Source organism: Trichoderma virens (assembly GCF_000170995.1).
Source record: "Trichoderma virens Gv29-8 chromosome Unknown TRIVIscaffold_91, whole genome shotgun sequence".
NCBI lineage: Eukaryota > Fungi > Ascomycota > Sordariomycetes > Hypocreales > Hypocreaceae > Trichoderma > Trichoderma virens.
This window is the reverse complement of record NW_014013658.1, coordinates 668,350-695,896: the sequence shown is the minus strand read 5'-3', so window position 1 is coordinate 695,896 and position 27,547 is coordinate 668,350. Positions and strand designations below refer to the sequence as shown.

General features: G+C 52.3%; 9 protein-coding genes across 9 annotated transcripts; 5 read left to right on the top strand and 4 right to left on the bottom strand.

Annotated features, from left to right (window-relative positions):
* Positions 1-229: 229 nt before the first annotated feature.
* Positions 230-3,547, bottom strand: TRIVIDRAFT_87561 (uncharacterized protein; the record flags this gene model as incomplete). The annotated part of the gene is made up of 3 exons (XM_014094734.1): positions 230-563; positions 633-2,220; positions 2,312-3,547. 3 exons carry the CDS (start codon positions 2,733-2,735, stop codon positions 464-466), a joined length of 2,112 nt encoding a protein of 703 aa, XP_013950209.1.
* A 1,678-nt stretch (positions 3,548-5,225) lies between these two features.
* On the top strand, positions 5,226-5,766 carry TRIVIDRAFT_39899 (uncharacterized protein; the record flags this gene model as incomplete). The annotated part of the gene is made up of 2 exons (XM_014094733.1): positions 5,226-5,304; positions 5,369-5,766. 2 exons carry the CDS (start codon positions 5,226-5,228, stop codon positions 5,764-5,766), a joined length of 477 nt encoding a protein of 158 aa, XP_013950208.1.
* A 1,528-nt stretch (positions 5,767-7,294) lies between these two features.
* TRIVIDRAFT_74905 (uncharacterized protein) lies at positions 7,295-9,752 on the top strand (the record flags this gene model as incomplete). The annotated part of the gene is made up of 7 exons (XM_014094732.1): positions 7,295-7,429; positions 7,624-7,678; positions 7,757-7,840; positions 7,910-8,269; positions 8,342-8,940; positions 9,002-9,065; positions 9,121-9,752. The coding sequence occupies 7 exons, from the start codon at positions 7,380-7,382 to the stop codon at positions 9,208-9,210; spliced, it is 1,302 nt and encodes a 433-aa protein (XP_013950207.1).
* A 650-nt stretch (positions 9,753-10,402) lies between these two features.
* On the top strand, positions 10,403-12,428 carry TRIVIDRAFT_163994 (uncharacterized protein; the record flags this gene model as incomplete). Its single annotated transcript, XM_014094731.1, has 3 exons — positions 10,403-10,508; positions 10,666-11,191; positions 11,279-12,428. Coding segments are annotated over 3 exons (1,782 nt in total), but the record flags the coding sequence as incomplete, so codon positions are not given.
* Positions 12,429-12,739: 311 nt separating this feature from the next.
* Positions 12,740-13,558, top strand: TRIVIDRAFT_39909 (uncharacterized protein; the record flags this gene model as incomplete). The annotated part of the gene is made up of 3 exons (XM_014094730.1): positions 12,740-13,154; positions 13,227-13,319; positions 13,401-13,558. 3 exons carry the CDS (start codon positions 12,740-12,742, stop codon positions 13,556-13,558), a joined length of 666 nt encoding a protein of 221 aa, XP_013950205.1.
* A 75-nt stretch (positions 13,559-13,633) lies between these two features.
* TRIVIDRAFT_210928 (uncharacterized protein) lies at positions 13,634-15,282 on the bottom strand (the record flags this gene model as incomplete). Its single annotated transcript, XM_014094729.1, has 3 exons — positions 13,634-13,969; positions 14,041-14,825; positions 14,926-15,282. 3 exons carry the CDS (start codon positions 15,021-15,023, stop codon positions 13,908-13,910), a joined length of 945 nt encoding a protein of 314 aa, XP_013950204.1.
* A 1,711-nt stretch (positions 15,283-16,993) lies between these two features.
* TRIVIDRAFT_74909 (uncharacterized protein) lies at positions 16,994-18,491 on the bottom strand (the record flags this gene model as incomplete). Its single annotated transcript, XM_014094728.1, has 3 exons — positions 16,994-17,373; positions 17,438-18,110; positions 18,185-18,491. 3 exons carry the CDS (start codon positions 18,405-18,407, stop codon positions 17,319-17,321), a joined length of 951 nt encoding a protein of 316 aa, XP_013950203.1.
* A 1,595-nt stretch (positions 18,492-20,086) lies between these two features.
* On the bottom strand, positions 20,087-22,132 carry TRIVIDRAFT_74911 (uncharacterized protein; the record flags this gene model as incomplete). The annotated part of the gene is made up of 5 exons (XM_014094727.1): positions 20,087-20,624; positions 20,690-21,433; positions 21,494-21,687; positions 21,776-21,840; positions 21,973-22,132. 5 exons carry the CDS (start codon positions 22,087-22,089, stop codon positions 20,326-20,328), a joined length of 1,419 nt encoding a protein of 472 aa, XP_013950202.1.
* Positions 22,133-24,230: 2,098 nt separating this feature from the next.
* Positions 24,231-26,930, top strand: TRIVIDRAFT_39580 (uncharacterized protein; the record flags this gene model as incomplete). Its single annotated transcript, XM_014094726.1, has 6 exons — positions 24,231-24,350; positions 24,433-24,678; positions 24,976-25,078; positions 25,213-26,185; positions 26,245-26,413; positions 26,481-26,930. 6 exons carry the CDS (start codon positions 24,231-24,233, stop codon positions 26,928-26,930), a joined length of 2,061 nt encoding a protein of 686 aa, XP_013950201.1.
* Positions 26,931-27,547: the final 617 nt, after the last annotated feature.

The window sequence follows — 27,547 nt, the reverse complement described above, 5'->3', positions numbered from 1 at the left end:
TGCGAGAATGCGCTCCTGTAAGACCTGCAGGTGCATGAAGTATGAGTACCTGTGTGCTGGCATTCTTGATGGGTCTCGATATAATTATCTTGTGAGTCTCATTCCTTGGATAGCAGTAGACATGGCTCCAACAGCTTGGTCTTTCAGCTCCAGCTGAATCGCCGAAACCCCAAACAACACACAAACAGGTCCAACAGGTATCAGGAGAAAGAAAGGACACTCCCTTATTAAGCTATCTTTGATCCCCTTGTATATTTTATATTCGTAAATCTTTCGCACTGACAGGTGCATTGCCCCAAAAAGGAAACTTGCCGCCTTGCTTTACTGCAATACACACTCCACTTTCTTACCGCCCACGGCTATTAGCTAACCATAACTGATAACTAACGGATTATCCAAACATTAAAACCCAGAAAAATTCGCTCAACGTCATGCCCGTTCATTTACATCTCGCAGTCTATTCTTACAACTTGGCAGGGCCAGTCTCGTTGGCAATCTCCTCGTACATCTTGTCGATCTGGGCACGGAAGGCCTTGGCAGTTTGAGGCCGCTTCAGCTTAAGACTGTTGTCACGTTAGCGGCTGATGTTTGTGGTTGATTGCGTTTGCGTTTGCGTTTGCATTTGTACTTACGTGGGTGTGAAAAGCTCGTTCTGGATGCTAAAGGGCTCAATGTCAAGATAGACAGCGCGAACCCGCTCAAAACTGTTGAACTTTTGCTTCTGCGCAATCTTGTTGAGCACCTTGAGGAACTCTTGCCTAACCTTGGGGTGGTTGGCAGCGGCCTTGAGGGCGGGGATGTCAGCGGACGTGATGGTCTCGCCGAGAACCTTGCTGGCGAAGGGTGGGAAGTTCTCCAGGTCGATTCCAAAGATACCGACGAGTGTGGACTCCTTGGGGTCGCCGTGAACATACGCCATGGCGATCAGGTTGGTGTTGCCCAAGTACACGTTCTCGATACGCTCAGGAGAGATGTATTCACCCTGGGACAGCTTGAGAACGTTCTTCTTGCGGTCGATAATCTTGAAGCGACCCATCTTGTCAACCTCAGCAATATCACCGGTGTGGAACCATCCATCGGACTCGATAGCCTTCTTGGTCTCCTCCTCGTTCTTGTAGTACTCGCGGAAAATGCATGGGCCTCGGAGAAGAAGCTCACCGCGGGGATTGGGCTTGTCGTCGACGGTGTACTCAAACTCGGGCACAGACTCCAAACAGACCTCAATGCAGCCAGTTGGGGGTCCAATGTTGCCGAGACTGAAGTCGCCTGGGATCTGGACGGTACCTACGGCGTATGATTCGGTCATGCCAAAGCCCTGGTAAAAGTTGTTACCAAAAGCAGCGCGGAGGAACTCTTGAACATCAGGATCTAGCTGTGCGCTGCCGCTGATCATGCTATGAGCTCTATCCAGGCCCACGGCGGCCCTGACCTTGGGGGTCCAGATGCGGTCATAGAGGAAATGCGTGTTGCTCGCCTGGCCAAATGGCAGACGCATATTGGCCTTCTTGGTGTTGATGACCTGACGAGACAGGGCTCCCCTGGCACCCTCGGCCTCGATTGTGGCGGTTCGGATCGCTGAGTTGAAGCGGTTGAACAACCGGGGCACGGACATGAAACCGGTGGGCTTGAGAATCTTCATGTCGTCGACTAGGCCTAGGATATCGCCACGGAAGAAACCAATACTAGCACCTTCGGACAGGGCAACTTGATCAATCATTCTACCGTAGATGTGAGCAAGAGGCAAGTAGGACATGTGAACGTCCTTGTCGCTCACGGTACCTTGCAGGCGACTGGAGGAGATGGCAGAAACGGCATTGCCATGAGTGATGACAACACCCTTGGGGTTACCGGTGGTTCCCGAAGTGTAGTTGATTGTGCAGAGATCGTCCCATTTGGCCGGGCGCATGGGGCGGCCTGACTTGGCGCCAATCTCCTCAACCTCCTTGAAGGAGTAGATCTTGATGCCGTGCTGAGAGGCAATGTCGTTCAAGACAGCACCCTTGGTCATACCCTTTTGCTCGCCTTGCTCCAGGTCGTCGAGCGAGACGATCAGCTTGAGGGTTGGAACCCGAGGAGCAATCTTCAAGAGGGTTGGGATATGAGGCAGAGAGCAGATTACGCAGGCGAGTTCGGCGTGGTTGATTATGTACTCGGAAGTATCTGGGCCGAGAGTATCATATAGCGATACAGTGAAGAGAGCCTGCGACGCAATAGCAAGATCTACATATCAGATACGAGATTGTGTTAGTTGGCGGTCTGCAGTCAAGGTTGGACATTGGAGAGCGCGGGAATCGCGCAAGTGCTGGCATACCGGTGATTTGCCATTCGGCGCGGTTCTGGGACCAAAGTCCAACGGGATACTTGTCCAGGGTGTGGCCAATGCTCTTGTGAATTTCGACGAGACCGGCTCCCAGATTCTTGCGACGCTCGGCCACCTCAGCATACGTCTCCCACTCATATGTGTCTGCCCACGATTGCGTGCTGGGGTTCCAGTGGCGGGTGCCGAGGCAGCGCTTGCCGGGGCGCTTCTTGACGGCATTTTCGAACAGATCGTGGACCGATTGGATGTCGGGGTTGAACGTGGTCAGGAGCGGGCCATCGCCAATCCTGTGATGGCGGTAGATGGCGGAGCGGCCAGGCCGTTCTGAGCCTGCGATGGGAACACCGTGAGGGGCCCCAGGCGCAGGCGGAGTTGTCAAGCTCTTGATGTAGGCTGCCGTGTCCTTGGTAGCCATTGTGTCGAAAGGGGATGGACTAGTGGCTGACCGCGTGTTGATATTTTTACTCTTTCAAGGGAAGGGTCTGCAATGCTCGTGATGCATACGAGAATTGACCAGACAAAGGGAAAGAGAGAAGGGATAGGCGACGTGCTAGCCTGGGGAGAAAGAAGATGGGCGGAGGACGGTTGCAAAGGAAGGAAGAAAAGAAGAAATCTGGCGATGAGGTCGGGAGGCGGAGGTTTAACGAAAGTCATGGGCTGCTGAAAGGGACGGCCGAGGTTCGCCGGGCCTCGGCAGCCCCAGATTTGGGGATTTGGGCCAGCGAAAAATGCTTGGCCCAAACCGCCAAATCGCAGAGGCCGTACAGGTACATGCGCGTTGCTAGTGCTGGGTCGGAGTGCCCAAACCGCTAGCAGCCAGCCCCCAGCGGAGCCCACTGAGGCGTCCCACCCGCGGAGTTACAGCGGGCTCTCCTCCGTGGATAGCGCTCTGGCACTGCTGTGACGGGCTCGGAAAAGCTTCAATGCGCCTATCCGGGTGGTACTTGTACATGTATGCCTGCGGTTGATGGAAATCAACATAGGTTCTCACAGTGGCCGGTTAACCGCTGCCTGTCAGCATCTGCGCGTTATCAATGGGAATGGAAAGGATTGATGGATCAATGAGTTTAGTGGCTTGTTGATACAGGGGATGCAGATTGCAGTCTGCGTGTTGTTGAGTGGCCTTAAGGGCGAAATAGACAAGAGCTGACGCGCTGCACCCATGCATCCATGTGCTGTAAATGTACCTAAATAGAGGCCCAGAGCACAATATAGGTATGTACTGGTACGGCATTGACTATTTTTCTTCAATGGGTAATAGCAAGGTTATCCTAGCTGTAGGTTACATGTGCATGTGGTGACAACCCAAGGACCGGTCTTCTTCACGTTGCGGATTCTACTGTACTAAAACGTCCCTCATATGGCTGTCGAACAAAAGCAACATTGAAGCCGAAGCGCATTGAAAGGCGACAACTAAATATTGACGGCATCCTCAAGATTTCACAGCTGCTTACCTGTGCTGTACTGCAACACCGTCAAGGCAGGTAAGCACGCATCGTCCATCGTGACCAAAACGAGCGTACGAGTACGAGTACAAACTCCGTAGCACAAGAGTTGAAAAGTCCGGGATCCCGTAGTGACGTCCGGCTGTTTCGGGGAATAACAACCACTCAATGGCGACCCTTGTGCTCCCGACGCAGGCGAGCCGGCTGCCATTCTGTCTCTCCGTCCTCCTGGATAACCCGTGCTTTGATCGTCTCTGGTTTCAGCTGAATATTCAATTCTACTTGGACTGAATCAAATACGAGTACTATTATTCGGCTCTTCCACGCAGCGGAATCCGGGGCATCTGGGGGAAAGACTCGCAGCTTTGGCTTGGCTCATCCGCTAAAGCACGGCAGTGGGCCTCGGCCCAGGGCACGCTCCCAGCGCCACGGCCAATCACGTCGCCGCTATTGCGTCTGGCATCTCGTTTCGGCATGTGAAACTTGGGCTCAGAAGGAAAAAAGACTCGCGGACGGGTTTCTGCAAAGGGTTACTCGCCCGGATGAGTTGCGGCCTCGATTCTGGGCTTGAAACGTGTCCTATTACGGAGTAGTGCCGCTGGCTATTGGATGTTCGCTGCTTCTCCGCTCCCTCATTTCCCCGCGTTGTTGCGCAGACCTGAGAGCCGAGGCCATCGAATTACACTGCTTTGCTTATTAAGCATTTGATACTCTGGAGTTAGAGATGAGATGTATGGACGACAAGCTGAGACTACACTGGCTTTTGATACGCCTTATGTAGCATGAAAACCTTTGATGTTCTTATTGAATGGATTGCTTCATCGTGATAACTTGTACCATAGAGCGGCCAAAGAGAATCCCAGCTGCATATTGGCTAGTTGCTGTACTCATTGAAACATGCCCATTTTGTGATGCCATAGAAACCAGAGCTACAATAATTTACTGTGAAATAATTAAACAGGCGCTACCACTGGCTTTTATATTTCGTCAAGTTCCTACCATTGCCTGTTTTAAAGCATGCTACTCATATACTGCTATGAATGATATGTGCGCACGCTTGGTGAGATTTGTGCTGTACCTCTCCCACTTTTTACACAGCCATCTCGATCCGAGACTTCATCACGATGCATCTTCGACTCAAGGTATCAAAACTGTCACACAAGATGCTTATAATGCCTACTCCGGCTCGAACAATCAAGATACGTTCATCATTTGCCTCATGCGTATGTCCTCATTCCGCCCTAAGCAGGCCACCAACCCGCCCTTTTTTCGCCTCCCTTCAGCCAGTAATTCAACATGTCTCAGACATACCGCAGACGCGTATTCGTATGCAACCTCGTGCTAGCACTCGACAGACTCAGTGCTAATAACCAATGAATTCCTACGACATTTTCTTCTTGGCAAAGTCCTGCTTCGCGACTCTCCTCATTCTTCAATTTCTTCGCATATCGTTCTTTGCCATGTCGCAAACTCTCATTATCTGGTTTCGGGCCGTTCAGGGCCTCATGGCTGCTGCTAGCATTGCTCTGGCAGCATATGGTAAGCTTCCCACGAGCGATTTGCTTTCTCCAATACTTGTTGGCTCACTCATAGTCCATCGCAGTGGTAAATTGGCATCTTAGGGGCTCCCATCTTTCAACGCCGCCCTCCATCAACTTTCTCCTCTTCTGCCCAATCTTCACAGTCTCTTCCATCCTATACCTCGAATTCACGCCGCGTTTCGCCCCGAAAGCCGTTCACCCAATGGTATCCCTGATCATCGAGGCCATCAACTGCATCTTCTACTTTGCGGGTTTCATTGCCGTGGCTGTCTGCCTGGGTGATCTAGCCTTCTGTGACGGCTCCGTCTGCATGGCAGGCCGTGGCACTGCAGTTCTTGCAGCGGCACAGTTCAGCTTGTGGATGGGCTCTGCCATTATTGCGGCAAAGGCCATTTTCAAGGATGGGAGGCAGATGAAGCTGCTCAGCAGGAGCCGAAGCGCCCGAGATTTGGAGATTTGAGGGCATTCGGATAGGGTATGGAAAACATACATATATCAAGAGTGTATTGATGGATGGGAAGAGCGCTGCAACCAACCGGGCTGCAGAAGGAGTGTATCTGGACGGTGGCTTATCGGGCACATTGATCTTATGATTAGCACGGTTTATGACTAGAGACATGACATGTAGCGAGCGTGTTTGGTAGCTGCTGTGGCATTATTGTTGAGATAGGTTAGGTACTTGTAGTTAGTTTACACAGTTGAAGCCGTTCGTCTTTCTGCTTGTACTTGGTAATCACATCTGTGATATTTCCTCGCGTTGTGGACGAGGAGCAACGCCGCCATCGTCGAGATGCTCGCGGCTATTTGTAGCAATTAGCAAAGGGCCAACATGTTTAATAATCGAAAGAGAGAGAACAAGGATGAGTGAAGAGAAAGTAGTGGGAATCAGAGAGGTTGATAAGGGCATATATCGTTATGGATAGTTAAAAATTACTCAGCAACCCACCGCAATAGTCTTGTCTATAGTCTAGATAATATGCGTCCAGCTAGGCCGCCGATTTGCTAATCACATCATGCAGCGATCCGCAGATCACATCAATCGCACTGCTCGTATGCCCGTATCCTCAATCCCGCGAGTCCCCAGTCACACCAACGCTGCTTTCGGCACGGCCAGTTGCCAGCTCTCGCTTAGTTTCCTGTTTCGCTGAAAGAGGCAATCGGAACCATTTCCATGCAATTTTCGGCCGCTCTGGCTCATTGGCTGGCTGCAAGCCGGGAGATTCAAACATGGTGCTTGGCGGGCTGCAAATGCGGCTAGTCAGAGGAACTCGAGACATCCAACTTGGGCAATGCTGTAACACGAGCAGTGCCGTGAATATGCGGGCAAAGCTGTTTCGTACACGGCAAGGGAAAAAGCCCTCTTTGGGTAACTGGCCATGGTCAGATCATGGCAGCTCTTTAGCACCGCACAAAGAGATTTAGATTCTGGCGTTTTGGCTAAATCCAGGCTTTAAGAGCCGGGAATGGGCTTTTCGATGGGGCGAGGAACCGGAAAGATTTCATCAGATGTACTCCGTATAGTCCAGTGCGATACCGGCCGAGAGAGGCAACAAACCGAGAGAAAGAGAGACACTGATGAGGGGCTGGATGGGTTTTCCTTAGGTTAGGATTACATGTACGTGCAATTAATTAGTTACTACTAAGGTAGCTACCCCTCCAGAAGCCCTTTGTGTCCGTTGGTGAAATGACGCGAGAATTGGCGATTGCGTGCTCGGGACGGCTTCAAAGGACCCCCACACTCGGCCTTGTGCATCGGTCGAGCGCAACTCGCCTCAACAATTCGATCATTGTAGCAAGGATAGGACAGCAAGCAATCAGTCAAATGTCACTCCCCATGGGTCTGACGCTCTTACATCTAGCGGCTGGGCGGCTGGACCCCTAGCAACTAGACGTTTGCGCCGCATTGCTAGTGGAAGCTTGATATAAATATACAGGCACTCGACCGCGCTCTTCGTCTTGAGCCGAGTTCCTGCCCCCCCCTTCGGCCCAATCCTTCTTCCCGCGTCAGCTTTGTTTCGTTTGGAAATCACAGGCCTTCTTTCTTTCATCTCTTCTGCTTCACGTTGATCCAAAATGGCGGACAAGCTCAGCAGCAACTTTGAGACTCTCCAGCTTCACGCGGGGTAAGTTGACGTCAATCTCCAAATCCCCAATTCAACAAGCGCGGGGCAGTTTGCGCTCTGATTTGCTCCCGTTTGCGTTTTGACAGATCAGAGATGCACGGTGCTGGGTTCCTGGATCTGTCTTAAATATGAAAACCCAACAGAGAATCAAGAGAGCATGACATCACGATACTAATCTCTTCCTACTCTTGTAGACACTCTCCCGACTCGGCAACCAACGCCCGAGCCGTTCCCATCTATGCTTCCACTGTAAGAATAAACCAGCCTTCGTGAAACGACCTACAGCTGTACCAGTTCCTCGCGAGCTGACCAAGTCTTGTGATACAGAGTTTCGCCTTCAACGACTCCGCCCACGGCGCGAGACTCTTTGGCCTCAAGGAGGAGGGCAACATCTACAGCCGTATTGGAAACGTGAGTAGTACATAATTATCCCGAGCCCCCGACAAGACGACATGAAAGCTCACCAGATCTTCCGCACAGCCCACTGTCGATGTCTTCGAGAAGCGGATAGCTGCTCTCGAGGGCGGTGTTGCTGCTCTGGCCACCTCCTCTGGCCAGGCCGCTCAGTTCCTTGCTCTCACTGCCCTTGCTCAGTCTGGTGACAACATCGTGGCTACATCAAACCTCTACGGCGGCACCTACAACCAGCTCAAGGTCACCTTCAAGCGCTACGGCATCACCACCAAGTTCGTCACCGGCGACAAGCCCGAGGACATTGCTGCCGCCATCGACGACAACACCAAGGCCGTCTATGTCGAGAGCATCGGCAACCCCCGATACAACGTCCCTGACCTTGCGGCCATTGCCAAGGTTGCCCACGACAAGGGCGTTCCCCTCGTTGTAAGTGCTCATGCTACTGCGGGAGATCAAACTAAGTCATTGAAGAGCCTAAACTGACAGACAGCAAACCAGGTCGACAACACCTTTGGTGCCGGTGGATACTTTGTCCGCCCTATTGAGCACGGCGCCGACATCGTCGTTCACTCAGCTACCAAGTGGATTGGTGGACACGGAACCACTATTGGAGGCGTCATCATCGACTCCGGCAAGTTTGACTGGGGCAAGAACGGCAAGCGATTCCCCCAGTTCATCGAGCCCTCCGAGGGCTACCACGGCCTCAAGTTCTGGGAGACCTTTGGCGCCGTCTCCTTCATCGTCCGCGCCCGAGTTGAGCTCTTGCGTGACATCGGTGCCTCCCTCAACCCCTTTGCCGCCCAGCAGCTCATCCTCGGTATCGAGACTCTCAGTCTCCGCGCCGAGCGCCACGCCCAGAACGCTCTGGCCTTGGCCAAATACCTGGAGAATCACTCCGCCGTCTCTTGGGTTTCTTACCCTGGTCTGGAGAGCCACGCGTACCACGAGACTGCTAAGAAGTACCTCAAGAGAGGTTTCGGAGGCGTCTTGAGCTTTGGTGTCAAGGGCGGCGGTTCCGCAGGCAGCAAGGTCGTCGATGGCTTCAAGCTGATCACCAACCTCGCCAACGTCGGTGATTCCAAGACCCTGGCCATCCAGTGAGTGTTTGAAAGCTACCCACGAACACGATTACCTAGAGACAGCTAACAGAAATCGTAGCCCCTGGACGACCACCCACGAGCAGCTGAGCGAGGAGGAGAGGGTTAGCTCGGGCGTCACCGAGGTAAGCAGGAGCATGATTGAATTTGCGCAACATAAGCTGACTCTGGTTTCCTTAGGACCTTATTCGAATCTCTGTCGGTACTGAGCACATCGACGACATCATTGCCGACTTTGATCAGTCCTTCAAGGCCGCTGGTCTCAACTAAGCATGAGGAGAATAAGTCCCTCCTCCGGCTTGTGTAAATAAACAGGCGATGATGAATGAATGAATCCACGAGTTTTGCGCGAATCAATATGGGAAAATAAAGGGATGTACAGCAAGTGGCTACTGCATTTCCCATCCAAAATGGGCGCTGCGGAAGAAGTGTGAAAAGAAAGCGATGGGTGGCTATTATCTTTTGGGACATGGGAAAGCAGGGAGTTTGTGTCAAATCCAAGGCCGAAAACAAACCATTGCGCTTCTCATTCCATCAACATTAGCGTAACGCATTTGGTCCGCATCAGGCTGTTTTCTGGTTGGCCTGCTGCGGGAGTTGAAGCTTCAGCTCAAGAGACTTGCGAGAGTTGAGAATTCTATCGTCGTTGAAAACGGTACTTGGTTATGCTTTGCTTTGCGGTCTGGCTCGTGACTTGATAGGTTTGTGTAGTTTTGTGGCGCCTGCATCGTCATCCTGCTTCTGCTTATCTAAACCCTAGAGCAGGTTTAATGAAAATAACGCATACGCCACGCAGAGTTACAATTACCAAAGGGCTCCAACACGGAAAAGGGTTCGATTGGTCTGACACGGCTGATCTTATTCGGTGTGTAATTGCCGCAGGGCATTTGTGAAGCCATGAGTGAGGCCTCCGCTTAAAAACAGCCGCTTTCAACGCTACTGGCTCTCCACGTATTATCCATACTGTCTCGGGAAGACGTATAAGTTTTTCTCGCCCGTGGCTTGTTCAAAATGACTAAACTTAATACTCGTTCAAAGTCTTAACCCTCAGCTTTCTTCAACAAGGGGCCATGATGAACAATGCTGCAAGTGACGATGCTTTAAGCGCATTCATGCCTGAAATTGACGAAGCAGCCGAGATCGAATCCGCCAGTCTTTTCGCCGAGGAAGATGAGTCGTTACAACCCCCAACTGTATTTACCACCATCCATCGGTGAGTGCATATTAAAAGAAAGAAGAAGAAGGAAAAGCCACTTGAACAAACGAGTAATTGCATTCGTATTTTTACCTTTTTCGGTTTCATTTTTCATTTTTGCTTCTCTTTGTTTATTCACCAATACAGCTCTCCTTGTAAACGGCATGCTAATTGGTCAGTACTTGATCAAGCGTGCGAGCCCTCATTATTGCCAGCATTGGTAAGTGACCACACGGGCAGATTGTATTGGCATCAATTAACGATGAAATAGAGGATCCGTACACACTTGACCAGCTGACGAGCCCACGGGTCAACACGCTCGTGGTTCGCCCATTGGTAGACAGGCTACATGACCCTGATGACATGTCCATAGGTTTGCTCGCCTAATCCCCTTTGCTCGTGCCATGCCTTTGCAACTCTCCGCGCGCCCTGGAACCATACCAATGTCTGCGTTTCTGTATCCGAGTGAAAGGCGTGTCTGCAAGAAAGTAGCAAGTCCGGATACCGTGGCTCACATGACGAGGTGTTAGTATACTGCCTCCTGGCCAACCGTCTCCAATTCCTCAAGGAGCAAACCGCCGCCGAACACCAAAGCGTCAGCCGCGCTCGCGCTACCCTCTGCGAAATCGTCGCCACTAAAGTTCTCCGCAAGTTCCATGAGGACAACTCCCCCGAAAAGGCGGGAAGTGCCGGCCTGCTCCGGCTGGCCAACGTCCTGGTGCAAGGCTTCGATCCCTTCTCGGGTGCCCCCGAAGATGTTGCCCTGGCCGGCAGATACACGCATTGGCCGGTTCAAGAGCGCGGCGGCAACGAGAGGAAGCTCACGGCTCTGGAGCTGGCCATCTTGTCGGAGAGCAAAACCTTGATGAGCTCGCCGGCATGTGTGCGAGTGGTGAATGCAGTGTACGAGGGCCGAGTTGTGTATACGCCGATATCCTTTGTGGATATTCTCCCGGATCATTACAAACACCATCCAGTGTCATTGTATGATCCGCGCAAGGCACCGCTTCTGGATCACTACAGACTAATTGTTCCAAAGTGGAGGAGCTTGCTTGAGTCAATACAGTTCATGGTGTTGCTGGTGCTGTACGTACTGACCATGGTGAGTCGAGGCAACCCAAGCTCTCTGATATTCTATGAGAGCCTGTTTGCCGTATATTCGATGGGATGGATTCTTGACGAGTTTGCGTCCATCATTGAGCATGGATGGGCGGTCCACGCTCAAAAGACGTGGTCATTCCTAGACGTAACGTTTACATTCATCTTCTGCGCCTATTTCTTCACGCGGATGTATGACGTTTGGATCCCCCTTGCTCCAGGCACAAGCGGCACAAACTCTGCGGCGTTACATATCCTGTGCGTTGCAGCTCCGGTACTGCTCACGCGAGTCGCCTTCAGCCTCATGCCGGACAACATCGTCTTCATATCGATGCACGCCATGATGAAGGACTTTATGGTGCTAACATTCCTCACTCTGTGGTGCGTGGGAGGCTTCTTCCTGGCACTGCAGTGGCTGCTGATGGCAGGACAGGGTGCAGAGCCCAAGTGGTATACGGTTGCCAAATGGCTTCTGTGGATCTGGTTCGGACTCGACGGCACAGGCATCCAAGAGTCTGTGCAGTTCCACGTCGTGCTTGGCCCAGCCCTCATCGTGGCGTTTGCATTCCTGGGCAACACGCTGTTCTTGACGATTCTGGTTGCCGTCCTCACCAACACCTTTTCGCGCATCGTGGCCGCCGAAGCCGCCGAGATTCAGTTCCGTCGAGCGGTGCTCACTTTTGAATGTGTGAGGAGCGACGCCATCTTTGCCTATCCGCCGCCGTCCAACATCCTGGCTCTCATCTTCATGCTGCCCCTGAAGCTTCTTGTCTCGGCACGTACATTTCACACCGTCCACGTCGCCATCGTTCGGGTGCTTAATTTCCCCATTCTCTTGTTAATCAGCTTGTATGAGCGCAACTTGTTTAGAGCCGGCGAATCAAATCGCGGCGCCAAGTCGAATCAGTTTCTCAGATGGCGTTTCACTGGCTTCAACCCACATGGCGACATCGAGGCTGTCTTTGAAGCAGATCCGCCGCCAGGTGCCACAGACGAGGCTGGTGAGCTGGACGGCCTAAGCGAGCTCGGATTCACCGACGATGGTATCTCCAGGTCTTCGAGAGACATTAGAAGGCCTGTGGTGTTTAGGCTAAGCAATTCGAAAAGCAGAGATGAGACACTGGAGATGCTGGGTAGAGGAGGAAGTCCCGGGGCGGAGGGGGTAGGAGCTTCTCAAGGGACCGGCGGTTTATGACATTTCAGCTATGTCTAATGATGCTGAAAATGAATAAATAAATAATAAATATACAAGTGAATGAATGAATGCTGTAGATATTCCAGACGAGGTCCACAAGAGCTCAAGCTCAATGATGCATCGCTGTGGCGCCCAGCCAATTGCAGGCCTCGTAGCGCCTAGCTGCTCGCTGCTTTGGGGGAAACCAGCGCTACGCCACAACGTCCCGCACCAGCCACTCCGCCAATCCCACCTCAGACCTCCAACTAGGCCATCTGTTTTCCGCATCGTCATCTCTCTCTCTGTTCTACTCAAGCACGCAACTCGGCGCAATGGACTTGAGGATCCTCCTATACCTGGCATTCGCCGCCCTCAGCGCCGCCCAGCTGACGCTCACCGTCGGCCTGCCCTCCAAGCCGAACCCTTTCCTCCTGCCCCCCAGCACCCACGCCACGCTGTCCAGCCTCCACAAGCGCCTCGAGGCCCCTCTGACGACGGTCAACACCTTCAACTTCCACAACGTTACGGCCGGCTCCTACCTGCTCGACGTGCACTGCGCCACGGAAAACTTTGGCCCGCTGCGAGTCGACGTCGGCGCGGATGGCGAGGTCAAGGCCTGGGAGACGTACCGCGGCAACGAGTGGGCGAACAAGGGCGAGGAGGTGCAGGTGAAGACCGAGGGCGGGTCGAGGGGAATCAGCGTCAAGGGCGTGGGATCCAAGATTTTCTTTATTGAAAGGCCGGCGTGTAAGTCCTGATGGCTTTTGTTCTACATCCTATTTGGAGCTGGACTAACTGACTGATGTTGCTCTTCTATAGTTTCCGTGTTCAGCATCCTCAAGAACCCTATGATTCTCATGGGCCTGGTTTCGATGGGTCTTGTGTTTGGCATGCCATACTTGATGGAAAACAGTGCGTCTTTATGCCTCTCCAACCCCTTGGACCTACAAGAAAGTGGATTGTTTGTCTACGGACTAGCTGACATTGTTGCAGTGGACCCTGAGCTGCGCGCCGAGTTCGAAGAGCGACAAAAGGAGAGCCCCATGAACGCCATCATGGCAAACGCCCAAGGTGGCCAGAACCCCCTTGGCAACTTCGACATGGCGGCCTACCTGGCAGGTTCAGGCAAGAAGGAGGGTGTAAAGAGGTGAAATGGGGCATTAGCAAAAGAAACGTTGAAAAGATATGGGTTGGGAGATTGCGCATCTATGCTTTATAATCCTTTTGGTTTCAAGGCAGGGCTCTGAGGAACTTTGAAAATCTCAGGGCTTTTTTTTATCTTGTATCATCAGCTTCATATGATTGGCATTATTCCGTAACGCCGTCCTCCTAATCCTAGCCAAAACGACAATATTAAGTCTTGTCTTGTGAATAGCTAAAAGCAGACCAACCAGGCAAACAAGTAAAATTACCAACCCTAATTCTTTCCTCTAGCCATGCATCATATATGTATATATATAAATGACAACAAACATGCAGCTAGCTCACATAGTCCACTAATTAAAAGTCGCCATCGCCGCCATCATCGAATCCGTTGTCGTATCCATTGTCATATCCTTGATCTGTGTCAATATTCGTTAGTCAAATCCGTACGTTCAGCAGGTTCCACTCCAAAAGGAAGGAAATCACTCACCATAGCCCCGCTCATATCCTTCGTCTTCGAAGTGATCAATAGCACCATCTATCAAGAGACCACCCACGACACCAGCACCGAGACCGAGGGCAGCTCCTCCCGCCAAACCGAGACCACCTCCGCTCTTCTTCTGAGGCTGCTGCTGTTGATAGCCATAAGCGGGCTGGCCATAAGGAGCTGGAGGAGGAGCGCCATATCCGGGAGCATACCCGCCGCCGTAGGCACCAGGTGCTCCTCCGTAAGGAGCCTGGCCGCCATATGGGGCTGGGGGAGCGCCGTATTGCTGCTGAGGCGGTCCATAGCCCGAGTAGCCGCCAGCACCGGGGGCACCGGGGAAGCCACCGGGAGACTTACCGGCGATCTTGCTGGTCAGCTTGCCCAGAAGACCCCTCGATTCGCCCTGTTGCTGCTGCGGCTGAGGCGTACCATATGGGCTGCTCTGCGGGGGAGGGTACGGGCTGGTGCTCTGCTGGCGGTACGAGTCGGCAGCACCTCCAGAATAGTTATAGCCAGGAGGGTTAGAGCCGCCGCGGTTTCGTGCATTTTCTTCGGCCTGCAGTTTGGCCGCCAGGCGGGCATCCTCGTCTTCCTGGTTTTGCCTTGACGATGAGCCTCCAGAGTTGCTGTGATCGCCATAGGGGTTCGTCTTGGCATCGGAAGTGTGGGGAGCGTTGCGACCGTCGTAGCCAGGAGGGGGACCAGAAGGCGGGGCGTCTCCGTCAGGATAGACAGGACTGGTGGGCTTGTCCCATTGGGATTTCTTGGTGTAGATGTTTACGTAGAACCTGAGAGGGGCGAGTGAGCTGAGGAAATCACCGGTTGGAGGCGGAGAGAGTCTCTGTCGCGAAGCCAGATATCGCATTATTAATGAATGGGCGGACATACCATTCTTTGTACTGGTCGTTCCACCGGGCGGCCCAGCCGGCAGGAACTTCGGGGGCCTTGGGCGGCGGAGGCCCTGAGGGAGGAGCGTAGTCGGCCATGGGAGAGGTTTGGCTGTAGGGAGTCGAAAGGGTGATGATGGAGAGGAGGATGACAGAGCGAGAGAGGAGGGGAGTTGGTGTTAAAGAGGAGGAGGGGGGTGGTCTAGCGTATGACCCCCCTTGCTAACTGTTTTGGCGGCGACACAGACGGTGCTTCGATGGCGAAATAGACGAGCGCGGACAGGAAATCAATGTAGATTTGTTAATCGGGTATCCAGCAAAAGCCAGGCGACGGCTAATATCGATGGTTGCAATTATCCAGCTCTTCAAAGACGCCGTGCAAAGTCTCCCGCGCTTCCACGAAATCTTATATACTTGCACGACATTGCCCGTCGACCATATGCCGCCAAGCCTGCCCCAAAAGGATTCAGGTCCCCTAACGGATCCCCCGCAGCGGCCGCCAACCGCTACTGCAGTGGCCAGACTCTCGTGGAAGCCCGCTGAAATCCAATGGAAAAACGCGAGGCGCAGCAGACCACGTATGTGCATGTACATGTGGTATTACATCGACTCCAATGGGGCCACATGCATGGTTTGAAGTGCCGGCGATCCGACTGAGCTCCTCTGCGGTATCCCTGAAATGCCCCAAAGCGAGCTGGAATTTTGGAACCGAGCTGGATTCTGTGCTGGAAATTGGGCTCAGCTGCTTCAAACGACACTTGTCATGTCCGCACAAGTCCCTTAGTAGTGTTGATATCGCTATGTCATACAATCGCTGCCCTGAACCTCCATCGCAGACCACACCTGAGGCTCCTCACCTTCCCCTGCCAATCACTTCTCCAGGCGCAGATCCGGCCCCCCGCCATGCACTGCAAAACAAGGAGAAAATTATTCCTCATGCTCCGTGCAGGTGACTAAACGCACAACGCCTGTGACGAGCCTCGGCCGTGGATGCCTCTGTCAATCCGGCTCAGCCACATGGAGCCTGCACTGCCACGAATCCAGTCAGCGATTTCGTCCTCATATCGCCACATTGTGGCTCGGTGGTTTTGCGCTGTTCGAGGGGCCGTCGATTGAAATCATTTGACTTTCAGTCTTTCTACAGTAGTCTTCAGGCGTCAGAGTGGCCCTAAGAAATAAGAAACACCTCATGCATAAATTGTACCTAAATTTTTAGCCAACTCCTTTTGTATATCAAGCCTACCTAAGTAGATCTGTTTGGACAGTCTCTTGCGATCGGTACCTGGTATTAGCAGCAATTCCAAATTCCCCCGCATGCCAGTTCAGCTAATTGCTTTGGAATCTTTTCTCCGTAAACAAACGTATAGGCTTTTAAAGGTCAATTCAACGAGTGATTTGGAACAAATGAGATGGAGGAGATCGTGCCCAACTTTATATGTTTTGCTACAGATCCACCCTCAATCCAAACCTGGAAACATATAGATACGTAGTGATTATATAACACTGCCCAACCTCCATGAACCACATAACCTCAATGTCGGTAATCCAATATGCTGGTCTACGAAAGGGCATACTTGCTCCGTATTGTATGATTGTATCTAGGTTAGATCTATTATATATATTTGTTACCTCATAGATCCATAGCTTAAACAGTCGGACTTCATTTCAGTCCCAAGTCGGAATAAACCTCCTCTCCACTGGCAGCTGTCAAATCCCCTCTCATCAATCCGGTTTACATGACCAATATCAACATCTAAATAACACGATAGCATCAGTTTCCCAGCCGAGGTTGTATTCTCCCATCTTACCTCTAAATAGTAATCTTCCCGAGTCGCTGCTCGGGGCTCCCTCCGGTGACCGACGCGGGTCTCCGCATCTCCGTCAAAGGTCAACCGAACAGGAACCGACTACACGATGAATCCCGCAAACGTCAACGTGGAGATGGCCCACTCGACAGTACTAATGTGCGGAGTACGGAGTACTTGTATTGGTATTGTAAAGGTACTTTGCTTGAACGCAGACATAGAACAGAATCATGTAGACATTGGACGTATTGAACAATGGACTTTGGTTCGCCAGTAATCACCAACGTGTATTTCATTTCCACTCAGCAGATATTTCCTCAGAGCAGATCTATAAGAAGTATTTGGTGCATGTAATAAGACCACACACACATCCTGAATAACAAATCTCTAAACAAGGGGGCAGTCGTCCCCTTAATCAAGAGAGGTAGCAAAAAACATAAACGAGTAGACAAACTCGAGAGACGCCGTCTCAACAAGTCCGCTATTGAAGATTATTCCCACCGCCGTCGTTTCATCGTTCGCGTGTAAATAAGAACCCAAATCTTGAAAACATTCATTACCAATCATCGAGCCCTGTCCCAAACGCCGTCTAATGCTTAGCCGTGACCTGGTCGCCGGTCAATTTCTCCACGTAAGTTTTAGCCCTATATGACATGCATGGTCAGTAAACAGTGGTACGTAATGTGTTTAGAAAGAGCAAGTACTCACATATCTCCAACAGCAACCATGCAAATCGTCTGCCAAACGCCGAGACCAATTCGAGGAGTAACACCTCGGTAGAGACCCTTGATACCATTGTTCGCGTAAATGTAGCGGAAAGTGTTGCCGACCGTCATCTTCTTGGGTCGGTTGGGGTCGTCCTTCTTGCTCTGCATCTCGACACGGATGACCTCGATGGGCTGGTTCCAGGCACTGAGACCACCACCGAGAGCACTAGCAAGAATCTTCTCCCCGGCAGAGAGCTTGTCGCTCTGCTGCTTGCCCGTGGCCGAGCGGATCCAGCCCTCGGCCAGGCGGCTGAGACCGAAGCGAGATCCCCAGTTGGTCATCTGTCGGATGGCGACAGCATTGACACCCTTGTTGATGCCGCGGATTCCCTCCTTGCGGTAAATATCCATAAAGGTCGCAAAGGTGGACTGGGGCTTGACACCGGCGGCGGCCATCTTGTGCTGGGTGATCTCGACCGTCTTCATGCAGGTGCAGAAACCCATGGTGGCGTAGGCCTGGGCAACACCACCGGTGATACCGCCCAGAATGCCACCACCAAACTCAGAAGCACCCATATAACGAGCGTAGTACTCGGCCTCGGAGGCAACGAAGAGCAGCACTGCGCCCTTGGTGGAAGCCTCAATCCAGGCCCAGGGAATGAGACCCTGGTAGACTGTCGAGAAACAAGAAAGATTAGCCGCGTTCAGCTGAGCGCTGGATGGATTAGCCTCGGTCGGTTTGACTTACAGCCGAGAGGGCCACCTCGACCCCAGATACGACCCAAAGCCGTGGAGAAGCCATCGCCACGGTTGGCAGCCATGGTGGTCTTGACGACCTCGAGCGGCTGGCCCAGAGTGGTGACCTCGAACATGTTGAGACCGGCGCCCAGCAGCAAGTTGGAGAACTTGATGGGCTTCTTCTCCAAGTGCGGCTTCTCCGCGATGGGAGCCTCGATAGCGGCGGCGACCATGACTTCTGGATGATTTACTGTAGGGCCCTGACCAAGGGAATAGGGTGCTTCTTCGCAAGGAGCGTGAGAGATGATGGGAAAGTTTGCAGAGAGGAGGGGAGAAGGGAAGAGGGAAAAGGGGGGGTTGTTGAGGCTTTGGTACTTGTACTTCTGCTAACAGCTCCTAGAACAGAGCCGGATTGCGCGCGACAAGGCTTAGCTGGCTGACTAAGGCCAACGGGATCGGAGGGAATGCGAGGAAGACAGATAAGCGGTCTTCGGAAGGGAGGCTTGGGGGAGGTCAGCAAAGTTCGGACAGTATAGGAACTGGGCCGAGGACCGAATTGGCTGGCTGTCGACCCCATCCGTGATTGTCCGAGTGCCTGTGTCGGCACATTAAAGTACAAGTACCTAGGTACGAGGGACTGCAGGGAGAGGTTGGCCTTTACACGTGCTTTTTTGGGGGAGCAAAGTTGGGGAGAAGCTCCGATTTGCGATTTGGAGGGGCAAAAACACAGCTGCAATTGCGATTGCATGCCTGCAGCACGAATTGGACACAGCACTGCACCGTAGAGATAGCGAGTGAGACTGGCAGTGTCTCTCTGCTGTCTTGTCCTGACTTGTCCTGACTTGTCCTGTCTCATCCCGCCTATCAAGCCTCTCGTCGCATTACACGTTCTCTCCATTGGACGCGCTATGTGAGCAGGCAAGGCAGGCTGCTGCACAATCACATGTGCTTACTTGCACAGGCCCCCGGATTCGTATTGCTGCTCCCGGTTACCTGTCATCAGCAGAATCCTACTAGTAGTAGTATTACTTAGTAGTATTGATAGAAACAAATCATCCCAAAGAAAGGGGTTAAAGACAACAAAAAACTTTTTTCTTCTTCTTCCCAATCCCTCCCAATTCGACTTCCACCCTCTCTTTTTTTTGCTGAGACCTTTTCATCTACTGTACCCTCCGGTGGGTCTGGCCCGCGTGGCGCAAAGCCCGCTAGATTCGCGTTCGGCCGCCAAAAAATCTCAACATGTTTGCGATTGTTGAGCTGCGCCGTCAAAGATCCATTCTGCGCTGCGAAAGACCTGCAAACATCAATTGGTTGGTGCGTGCCCAGGACATACTTTGATGCTAGCCGCAACGCAAAATCCCCACTATCGAAGCTCCCGTCGAATACGAATAAGAGTAGCGCACAGCGGGCCGCCCATTTGCAATGCCCTGCAATTCGTTGAGCTAGAGCCAAGGTTTCAATTTTTGTTCAACAACAGGGCTGTTTTGAGCACTCTGCATGTACCTCGCAGATACCAAAAGCTGCCCGTTTCAGCGAGCAGATGGGCCCCAAGACTCATGTACCGGCATGTTGCTGGCACTAACACGGCCCTCTACCGGTTGGGTGTTTTGATCTCCGCCCTCCGCTCCCTGCACGCACGTACTCGTACAGGTGCTCCATAGATAATCGCCGACACATTCACCTGCGGCGTGGTCGTATCGAATCAACGATGCCAACTAATAAAGACATGCCTCAGTAATATCTGACATCTGACTTGTAGGACAGGGAACGGTATCAACCAATGGATGTGAATGCGAACACGGCAGTCTGGAAGCGCAATGTCATCTACTACTCCCTGCCTTGCCAGCCGCCTTACACAACTGTTATCAGTAAACCCAACATGCACGTCATACACCCCGGCCAAAGTCATCATGAGTTCATCTTGTCTCATTACTTCAGTTGGAAACTAAACAGTTCCGTATATTGTACAATTAAGCGCCGTTCTGGCCGTCGCTGTGTCATCCACAGACTGTCTATATCCTAGTCGACTATCAAGCCCGCCGAATGGGCTTCAATCCCCCAACTTTTTTTTCCCTATTGCAATGCCCTCCAAGAAAAAAGTACTCCATCTATCACACCATTTTTGTGTCTCAATGCCGTAGACGTAGCCTCTTACAGCTTCTTGACAAGCTCAGCCCACTTGTCGGTAGAGAAGGACTTGGGGCGCTCGATGGGGGCACCGACAGCACGGTCAATGATCAGCTGGGGAAGGACACCGATAGCACGGGAGACACCGAAGAGGACGGTGTAGTAGTTAGCCTCAGTAAGGCCGTAGTACTGGAGGAGGACACCAGAGTGGGCGTCAACGTTGGGGTAAGGGTTCTTGGTCTTGCCGTGCTCGGTCAGGACACCAGGGGCAATCTTGTAAACCTGGCTGACGAGCTGGAACATGGGGTCGTTGGGCATCTTCTCTGTATGGGTATTAGCATGAATTTCTTTCTCCACCGTAGCAGATACCACTTGAATTCCAACATACCTTGAGCGAAAGTGCGCTGAGCAGTGTAACGGGGGTCAGTCTTGCGGAGGACGGCGTGGCCGTAACCGGGAACAACACGGCCGGCATTGAGGGTGGACCAGAGGTAGTCGGTGATGGCCTTGTCGCTGAGGTCGTCACCAATGGCCTTCTTCATCTCGGTCAACCAGTTGAGCACCTCCTGGTTGGCAAGACCGTGCAGGGGACCGGCAAGACCGTTGAGACCAGCGGCCAGGGACAGGAAGGGGGAGGACAGAGCACTGCCAACCAGGTGAGTGGTGTGGGCGCTGACGTTACCACCCTCGTGGTCGGTGTGGATGGTCAGGTACAGACGCAGGAGCTCAACGAAGTCCTTGTTGTCACCGAATCCAAGCTGGTTGGCGAAGTTGAAGGAGTAATCCTTGTCCTTCTGGATAGGGGCGACCTTTCCGCCCTTGAAGACGTTCTGGTAGATGCGGGAAGCAATGTTGGGCAGCTTGGCAATGAGGTCCATGGAGTCCTCATAGGTGTAGTGCCAGTACTCCTTCTTGTTGATACCCTTGGCGTAGGCCTTGGCGAAGGAAGAGGTGTGCTCGAGAGCAGTGACGGCCAGAGAGAACTGGGCCATGGGGTGCAGGTCGGTAGGGCAGTGGTCGATGAGCTCCTCGACGAACTTGGGGATATCGGAGCGGGCAGCCCACTCGGCGGACAGGTCACGGACCTGCTGCTCGGTAGGGACCTCACCGGTCAGGAGGAGCCAGAAGAGACCTGTTATCACAGAGAGTTGGCGTTTAGTCTCTCAAATAAGACCGTTTGTATAACACTAACCTTCAGGGAGAGGCTCCTTGCCACCGGGAGCCTTGGGGAGGATCTCCTGGCACTCGGGGATGGTCTTTCCACGGAATCGGATACCCTCCTCGGCGTCGAGGACGGAACCCTCCCAGACGAGGGACTTGATGCCACGGGCACCGCCATAGACCTGGTCGAGGGTGACCTTGTCGACGACCTTGGAACCGTGCTCCCTGCAAAGAGAAGGAGTAACGTCAGCGCTGAGAGGACAAGCAAACGCCAGAAACAGCCGCTCTGTTGAGGCTATTGGGCTTCACTTACTTGCGGAGTGCCTTGATCTGCTCAACCTTCTCGGGGAGAAGCTCGGCGAAGCGCTCCTTCAGAGACTACACGACAAAAGGCACAGTCAGCTTCTATCCAACCTAGTTCTCCTTTCCCGTTCTTCCCGGTCCCGTCAAGCTTTGCTATTCTGACGCCTGAAGCTTCCGGGAGCACAGCAAGGCTGGAATGCTTCTCACCTGGGTCTTGGCGGAGTAGCAGCGAGCGGCGTTGAAAGCCGTGGCCCGGCCATTGAAGGCGGGGGCTCGCAATGAGGCCCTCAGGGCAGAGTTGCTGACGCGGGTGACAGAAGCCATTGTATGAATTCTTGGGTATAGAGAGAGTAGAGGCAGAAAAGAGGATACGGCGGATGGGGGGTGGCAGAGGTTATAAAAAGCGCAATGCTTCCGTTACCACGGCAGGAAAAAAAAAATTAGGCCGGCCGTTCCTAGCAGCCTCGGAGGCTCGACAAGGTGCAACTTGGCTAGGACTGGGACCCTCTGTTGACCTTAGCTCGAAACTGGATAAGCATGCAGGGCAAAAGTTACATCACCAGCTCCTCTGCAGCGCAGCACGCGCGGGTACATGTACTCGAGGGGCCGCGAAAAGTACCTCCGTGCTGCGGCCGAGAGTGCTGTGCGCGGCTGTAGCCTCTGGTCAACACGACAAGACGGACGTCTCGCTCCCCCACCATCCGGCCCTAAAATTCCCCCAACCATCTCCATCTCCCCGACAAGAGGCCAGATGGCCCGGAATCAATCTGAACCTCGGAAAAAACGCAACCAGATTGCCTAATCGAGTAGTTTCCCAGGATCTCCGGATGTACTGTACGAAGCAGAATCACCTACAAAGAGAGACATTCTTGTCCCTCGGCGCCAACTACTACGAGAACAGTTTCTAGAGAAGCTCCCAACATGATGTGTGAATACCTACTAGGTAATTTATAGATTTGAGGCGGTCAGCCTCCCTCTACAACTCATTGGCCACTGGTAGCGAGTGAAGTGACGAGATAGTGACGGTCTGCGTGCAGCTGAAGGGCATCGAATTATGACACGAGTGTTAGCAGCCATGCGGGTAGATAAACCGCAAGCCGAACTGTAATTGGCGGGGAGTCTCTTCCAACCACAGCATCCGCAGAGCTGTTCATATTTGCTCTCACTCACGCGCCTTGCGATGGAACCGTTTCATCTTGTTTCGAGACGAGGCAATTCGCCGCAAACGAATAGCCGTGTAAGTTGGCTCTCCATTCTGCCGGAAGGGCCAAGATGTCATGTGATGGACAAGCCGCTCCGGCCTGCCGACAGAATCCTTTTCCCCGTACGGCGTAGAGCAGAATTACCTAGGTAGCCTCTCCAACTCTCCAAATGTCATGACATAAGTGCGTCATCGTCATCGCCAGGCTAGATGCATCGTGAGCAGCATGGACAAAGAAAACACCACGTCCACAGCTCTTCTCTTTCTTTCAGCACAAGTAGTCAATCCGCACAACGGATAAACTTCGCTTCGCTTGCTGCACGTTTCCAGAAAGGAAAAATTTTGCGTTGCGCAAAAAGCAAACATTTCTGGGTACGTACCACTTGGGCCCTGACTTGGGAAAAAAACGAAATGTACTTATATCTCTATCGTTATATACTTGATCTAGTACCTATTTAGTTTGAGATTTTAAGTACTTTTCTTAGTAATGGATGTACCGGCTACATTGGATGAGGACCCAGATCAGGCCCAAAAAAGTCACGCCCAAACGCGGCACGCAGCAAAGTTTCAGTAGTGGGCTTTTGCTCCCTGCTAAATCTCTCGCGACCCGCCCCTCTTCTCTCCTTTCAATTTCTCCTCCTACATCTCCATCGCCACCCAAAAAGGTCTGAGAGCCTCCCGCTTCAGAAGCTCCTTTCCATCATCTCGCGCACCCTTTGAATCGTATTCTCGCATCAACATCCCTCTAGGCCGACCGAAAAAGAAAACAAATAATCCTTTTAGACAGGCTTGTGGGCAGTCGCCTCCAGCCCCTGTGATATACTCTCGCGTGTGCGCGCTCCATTGCCGCAGTAGAAGACTTTTTTTCTTTTCTCCTCACGCGCTTCATCAGGCACAACGTACATCGTACTTTTGAGATTTTGTTCACTTCGTACAAACGATCGGAAATCTCTTGCTTCGTACACTGTCGCGTCGTTTTTATTGTAACAAAAGGCCTTTGATCGATAGTACTTGGGAGGAGAGGCAGCATAGACATCAGCCGTACGACTTGTTTTGACTGAGAATCTCCTCACACCAAGTGATTCACCGGACCAGCCAAAGAAGGAGATTAAAGACAGCTTGTTTTTTTCTTTCTTTTGTCTTTCACATCCAAAAGAGAAAGGTTCATCGTACACTAGCACCGACTAAATCTTGCTGAGACTCTGCCGCGGAGGATCTGTTGGAACAAACCAAAGGAATTTGCTTCCAGCCCCAGATCCCAACCATGGCGTCTGCAGTAACAGACTTGGAAGCTGGCCTACAGGCCATGCTCAATTTGAAGCCACCAGGTGTATCCGGCTCTCGTATTACTAGCCTCACGTCACTTTGCGTCGCCAACATTCAGGTAAGGCGTTTTTGAACAGATTTTCTTCCAACATGCGTTGCTGAGTGTCCCCTTCCTTGTTGCTGACACGGCTCCCTTGCAGTCCGAATCCGTCCTCATTCAAAAAATCTACACACACTTCAAGAAAACTCCAGGAACACACAAATTGGGGGTCCTCTACGTCGTAGACTCTGTAACCCGCAAGTGGCTTGAACAAGCAAAGTCTCAGGGTCAGCCAATAAACAGCTCTGCCCAGGATGGCACATATGCCGCTGGAGTGCACCGAGTAACGGAACTGATGCCTGTGTTGATGAATGACATTCTTCAGTCCGCCCCAGAAGATCAAAAGGTACGTGTAATTCGCGTTTTAATCTGTATCGGTCGGGTGAAAACACACATACATGCACGCATGCACACACATACAGCGCTCCCGCTCGTAGGCGTCTGAACGTGCGCTTTGTTTTGTTGATATCCGGCATATCTGGTGAACCAAAAGCAAGATCCTTGCACTCGTTTTTTGGAGAAACTGAGTCTACGAGTGCAAGTCAGCATTGCTTGTCGGTCATCAGCCGCCTCTAGGAAATCTCCACATGAAATCGTATCTGAAGGGACTAGTAACTCACACTTTTTTTTTCTCGCCGTGTAGGAAAAGATCAAAAAACTGCTTGATATCTGGGAGAAGGGTCAGACCTTTCCCACAACCATGATAGAATCGTTCAAGGAGAAAGTCAACGCTCCCTCACCACCAAGTACGTCTCCTCATACGCCAGACACGGCTCATCGCAGTCCTCCCCAAGAGGCGTGATACTCCCAGCCAGCTGTGCCAGAATTCCTGTTTGAGCGAGCTCTTCTAACCTGCATACAGAATCAACCACTCCCCCAGGTAGCCCACCTCCTGGATTGGCAACTTCACTGCAGAACCAGGCGCAGAACAAGCCTGCACCAAACGGTTCGTCCATCTTGGAAGCCTTGGCTAATATTGCTCGCCAAAACACCTCGGCAGCACCAAGCAACCAATCCCTCCCAGCTCCCGCTGCATCGTATAGCATGCCTTCTGCTGCCTCCAACGCCCCTCCAGCTTCCGCCACTCCCCCGGGGCTGTCACAAGCCCTTGCTTCAGCGATCCCACAGCTTCAACCTCATCAGTCGTATCCCCCGGCTGCGCAGCCTGTAAATGTGTCGTCTCTACCTTTCTCGTTGACTCAAATGCTTGGTCAAAATGCTCCTTCAGCGATGCCAGCCAGTGCGAGTAACCCATCCAACCCATATGCGGCAGCGTCTGCAGCGCCTCCCGCCGGCGGAGCTGGTCTAGATCCGAACGTACAGCAGCAGATTATGCTGATCAAGGCCCTCGCTGATCAAGGCGTCCCCTTTGATAAGATTCCTGCTCTCATCCAGAGCATGACTGCAGCCACTGGAACTGGAGGCTTTCCTGCCTCACAGCCTCCCGCCCCTGTCCCCGCTGCCCAAGGCACCTTTCCATCGGCCCAGCAGCCATGGGCTACGGCTGCTTCGGGCCCTGCACCCGACCAGGGCTACCAGGACAGTGTAAGATCTCCTAGATATCGCGGCCGTTCACGCTCTAGATCACCTGAGCGCGGCTGGAATGCTCGCGGTTCTCCACGTGGCGGCCGCGAATATGGTCGTAACTCACCTCCCAGAGGACGTATGGATGATCGAGACCGCAATGGCCGAGGGGGCAATGATTACCGCCAGCGTAGCCCTCGTGGACGCCATGGACGAAGTCCTTCTCCCCCCCAGGAGCTCCAGCAGGAGAAGTGGGTTGAATTCGACCCAACGCTTCCATCTGGCCACATCAAAGTTCTTAGCCGTACCCTGTTTGTAGGCGGCGTTACGTAAGTCCACCACTTTCTAACTTGGGTAAGACGGGATCATGTACTAATTAGAATACCAGATGCTCCGAAACCGAGCTGCGTAACATCTTTGGCCGTTATGGCACTGTTCAGACGTGCATTGTTAACAAGGATAAACGCCATGCCTTTGTCAAGATGTTGACACGTCAGGACGCCGTTAGGGCAAAGGATGCCATGGAAGATGCCAGGGGTCTTGAGTATCCCCTTCGTGTAAGTACAAGTCCGCGCTGCATTGCAAACATTGTGTTATGAATAACGTACTAACTCCAATTTGCAGACCAGATGGGGCGTTGGATTCGGTCCTAGAGACTGCAGTGACTACTCAACCGGCATCAGTGTTATTCCCATCCACAAGCTCACCGATGCCGACCGAAAGTGGATGCTGACTGCTCCCTATGGTGGAAGCGGAGGTCGGCCCATTGAGACAGGCCTCTGTGTCGAAGAGCCGGATATTGAAATCGGTGCCGGCGTTTCGTCCAAGGCCATCAGCCGCCGAATGCAGACAGACAAGGGCGGTAGCAACGGTCCCAAGTCTACACGCCACCGCGACGACGATTCACGCTGGCGCCGAGGCCGAGATGATGGCCCTGGCCAGATGGAACTTGAAACCCAACAGCAAAACAGCATGGCCGGTTTCCCCTTTGGCATCGGCACCTTGCCCAACGGTATGCCCAACTTCCCAACGGGCTTCCGATTCCCAGATCCCAACACTGCTGGAAGGACCTGATGATACTGTCTTTTGCGATACTTGAGAGGTAAATTTGATTTTTATACCCCCGGCAATTTGCACCGACATTTTCGGATGAGGGCAACAGCGGCATCAATCAGGCTTAGGATGAATGGCGTCTGGCGAACGGGAGGGCCTCCTTTTGGGGCCGGGAACTGCTCCTTGACCTTGTTTTTGGTCTGGATTGTGCAATTTCGTCATTGGCGATAGATGTCTTTCTTCTTTTTTTGTTTTTTTCCTTTTTCTTTAACCTTTATGTGATGTTTTACGCATGGGGAGGCATCTTCGTACTATGAATCGGATACCTATTATCTAGTAACTAAAAGTCAACTTGACGTGTTTTATAGATGTTGTGTGTCTTTTCAATGTGATGTCCGTGATATGTTTTTGGTCACTTGTAAAAGACCTGGATTGGTTGTTTGATTTGCCAGATATGAAAAGGCATGTAGATGAAAAATTGAAATTATTTAATAAGTTGGTTACATTAAGAGACTTGAAGACTGCAGAGAAGTTAAAATTGTTGTGAAGGTAGGTAATAGCCATTAAACGCAGGACTGGGGTAAGGCTGACTTCAGTTGTCACCGAAAGCTGCTGTGGTTGGTGGACGTGGCTTTGGC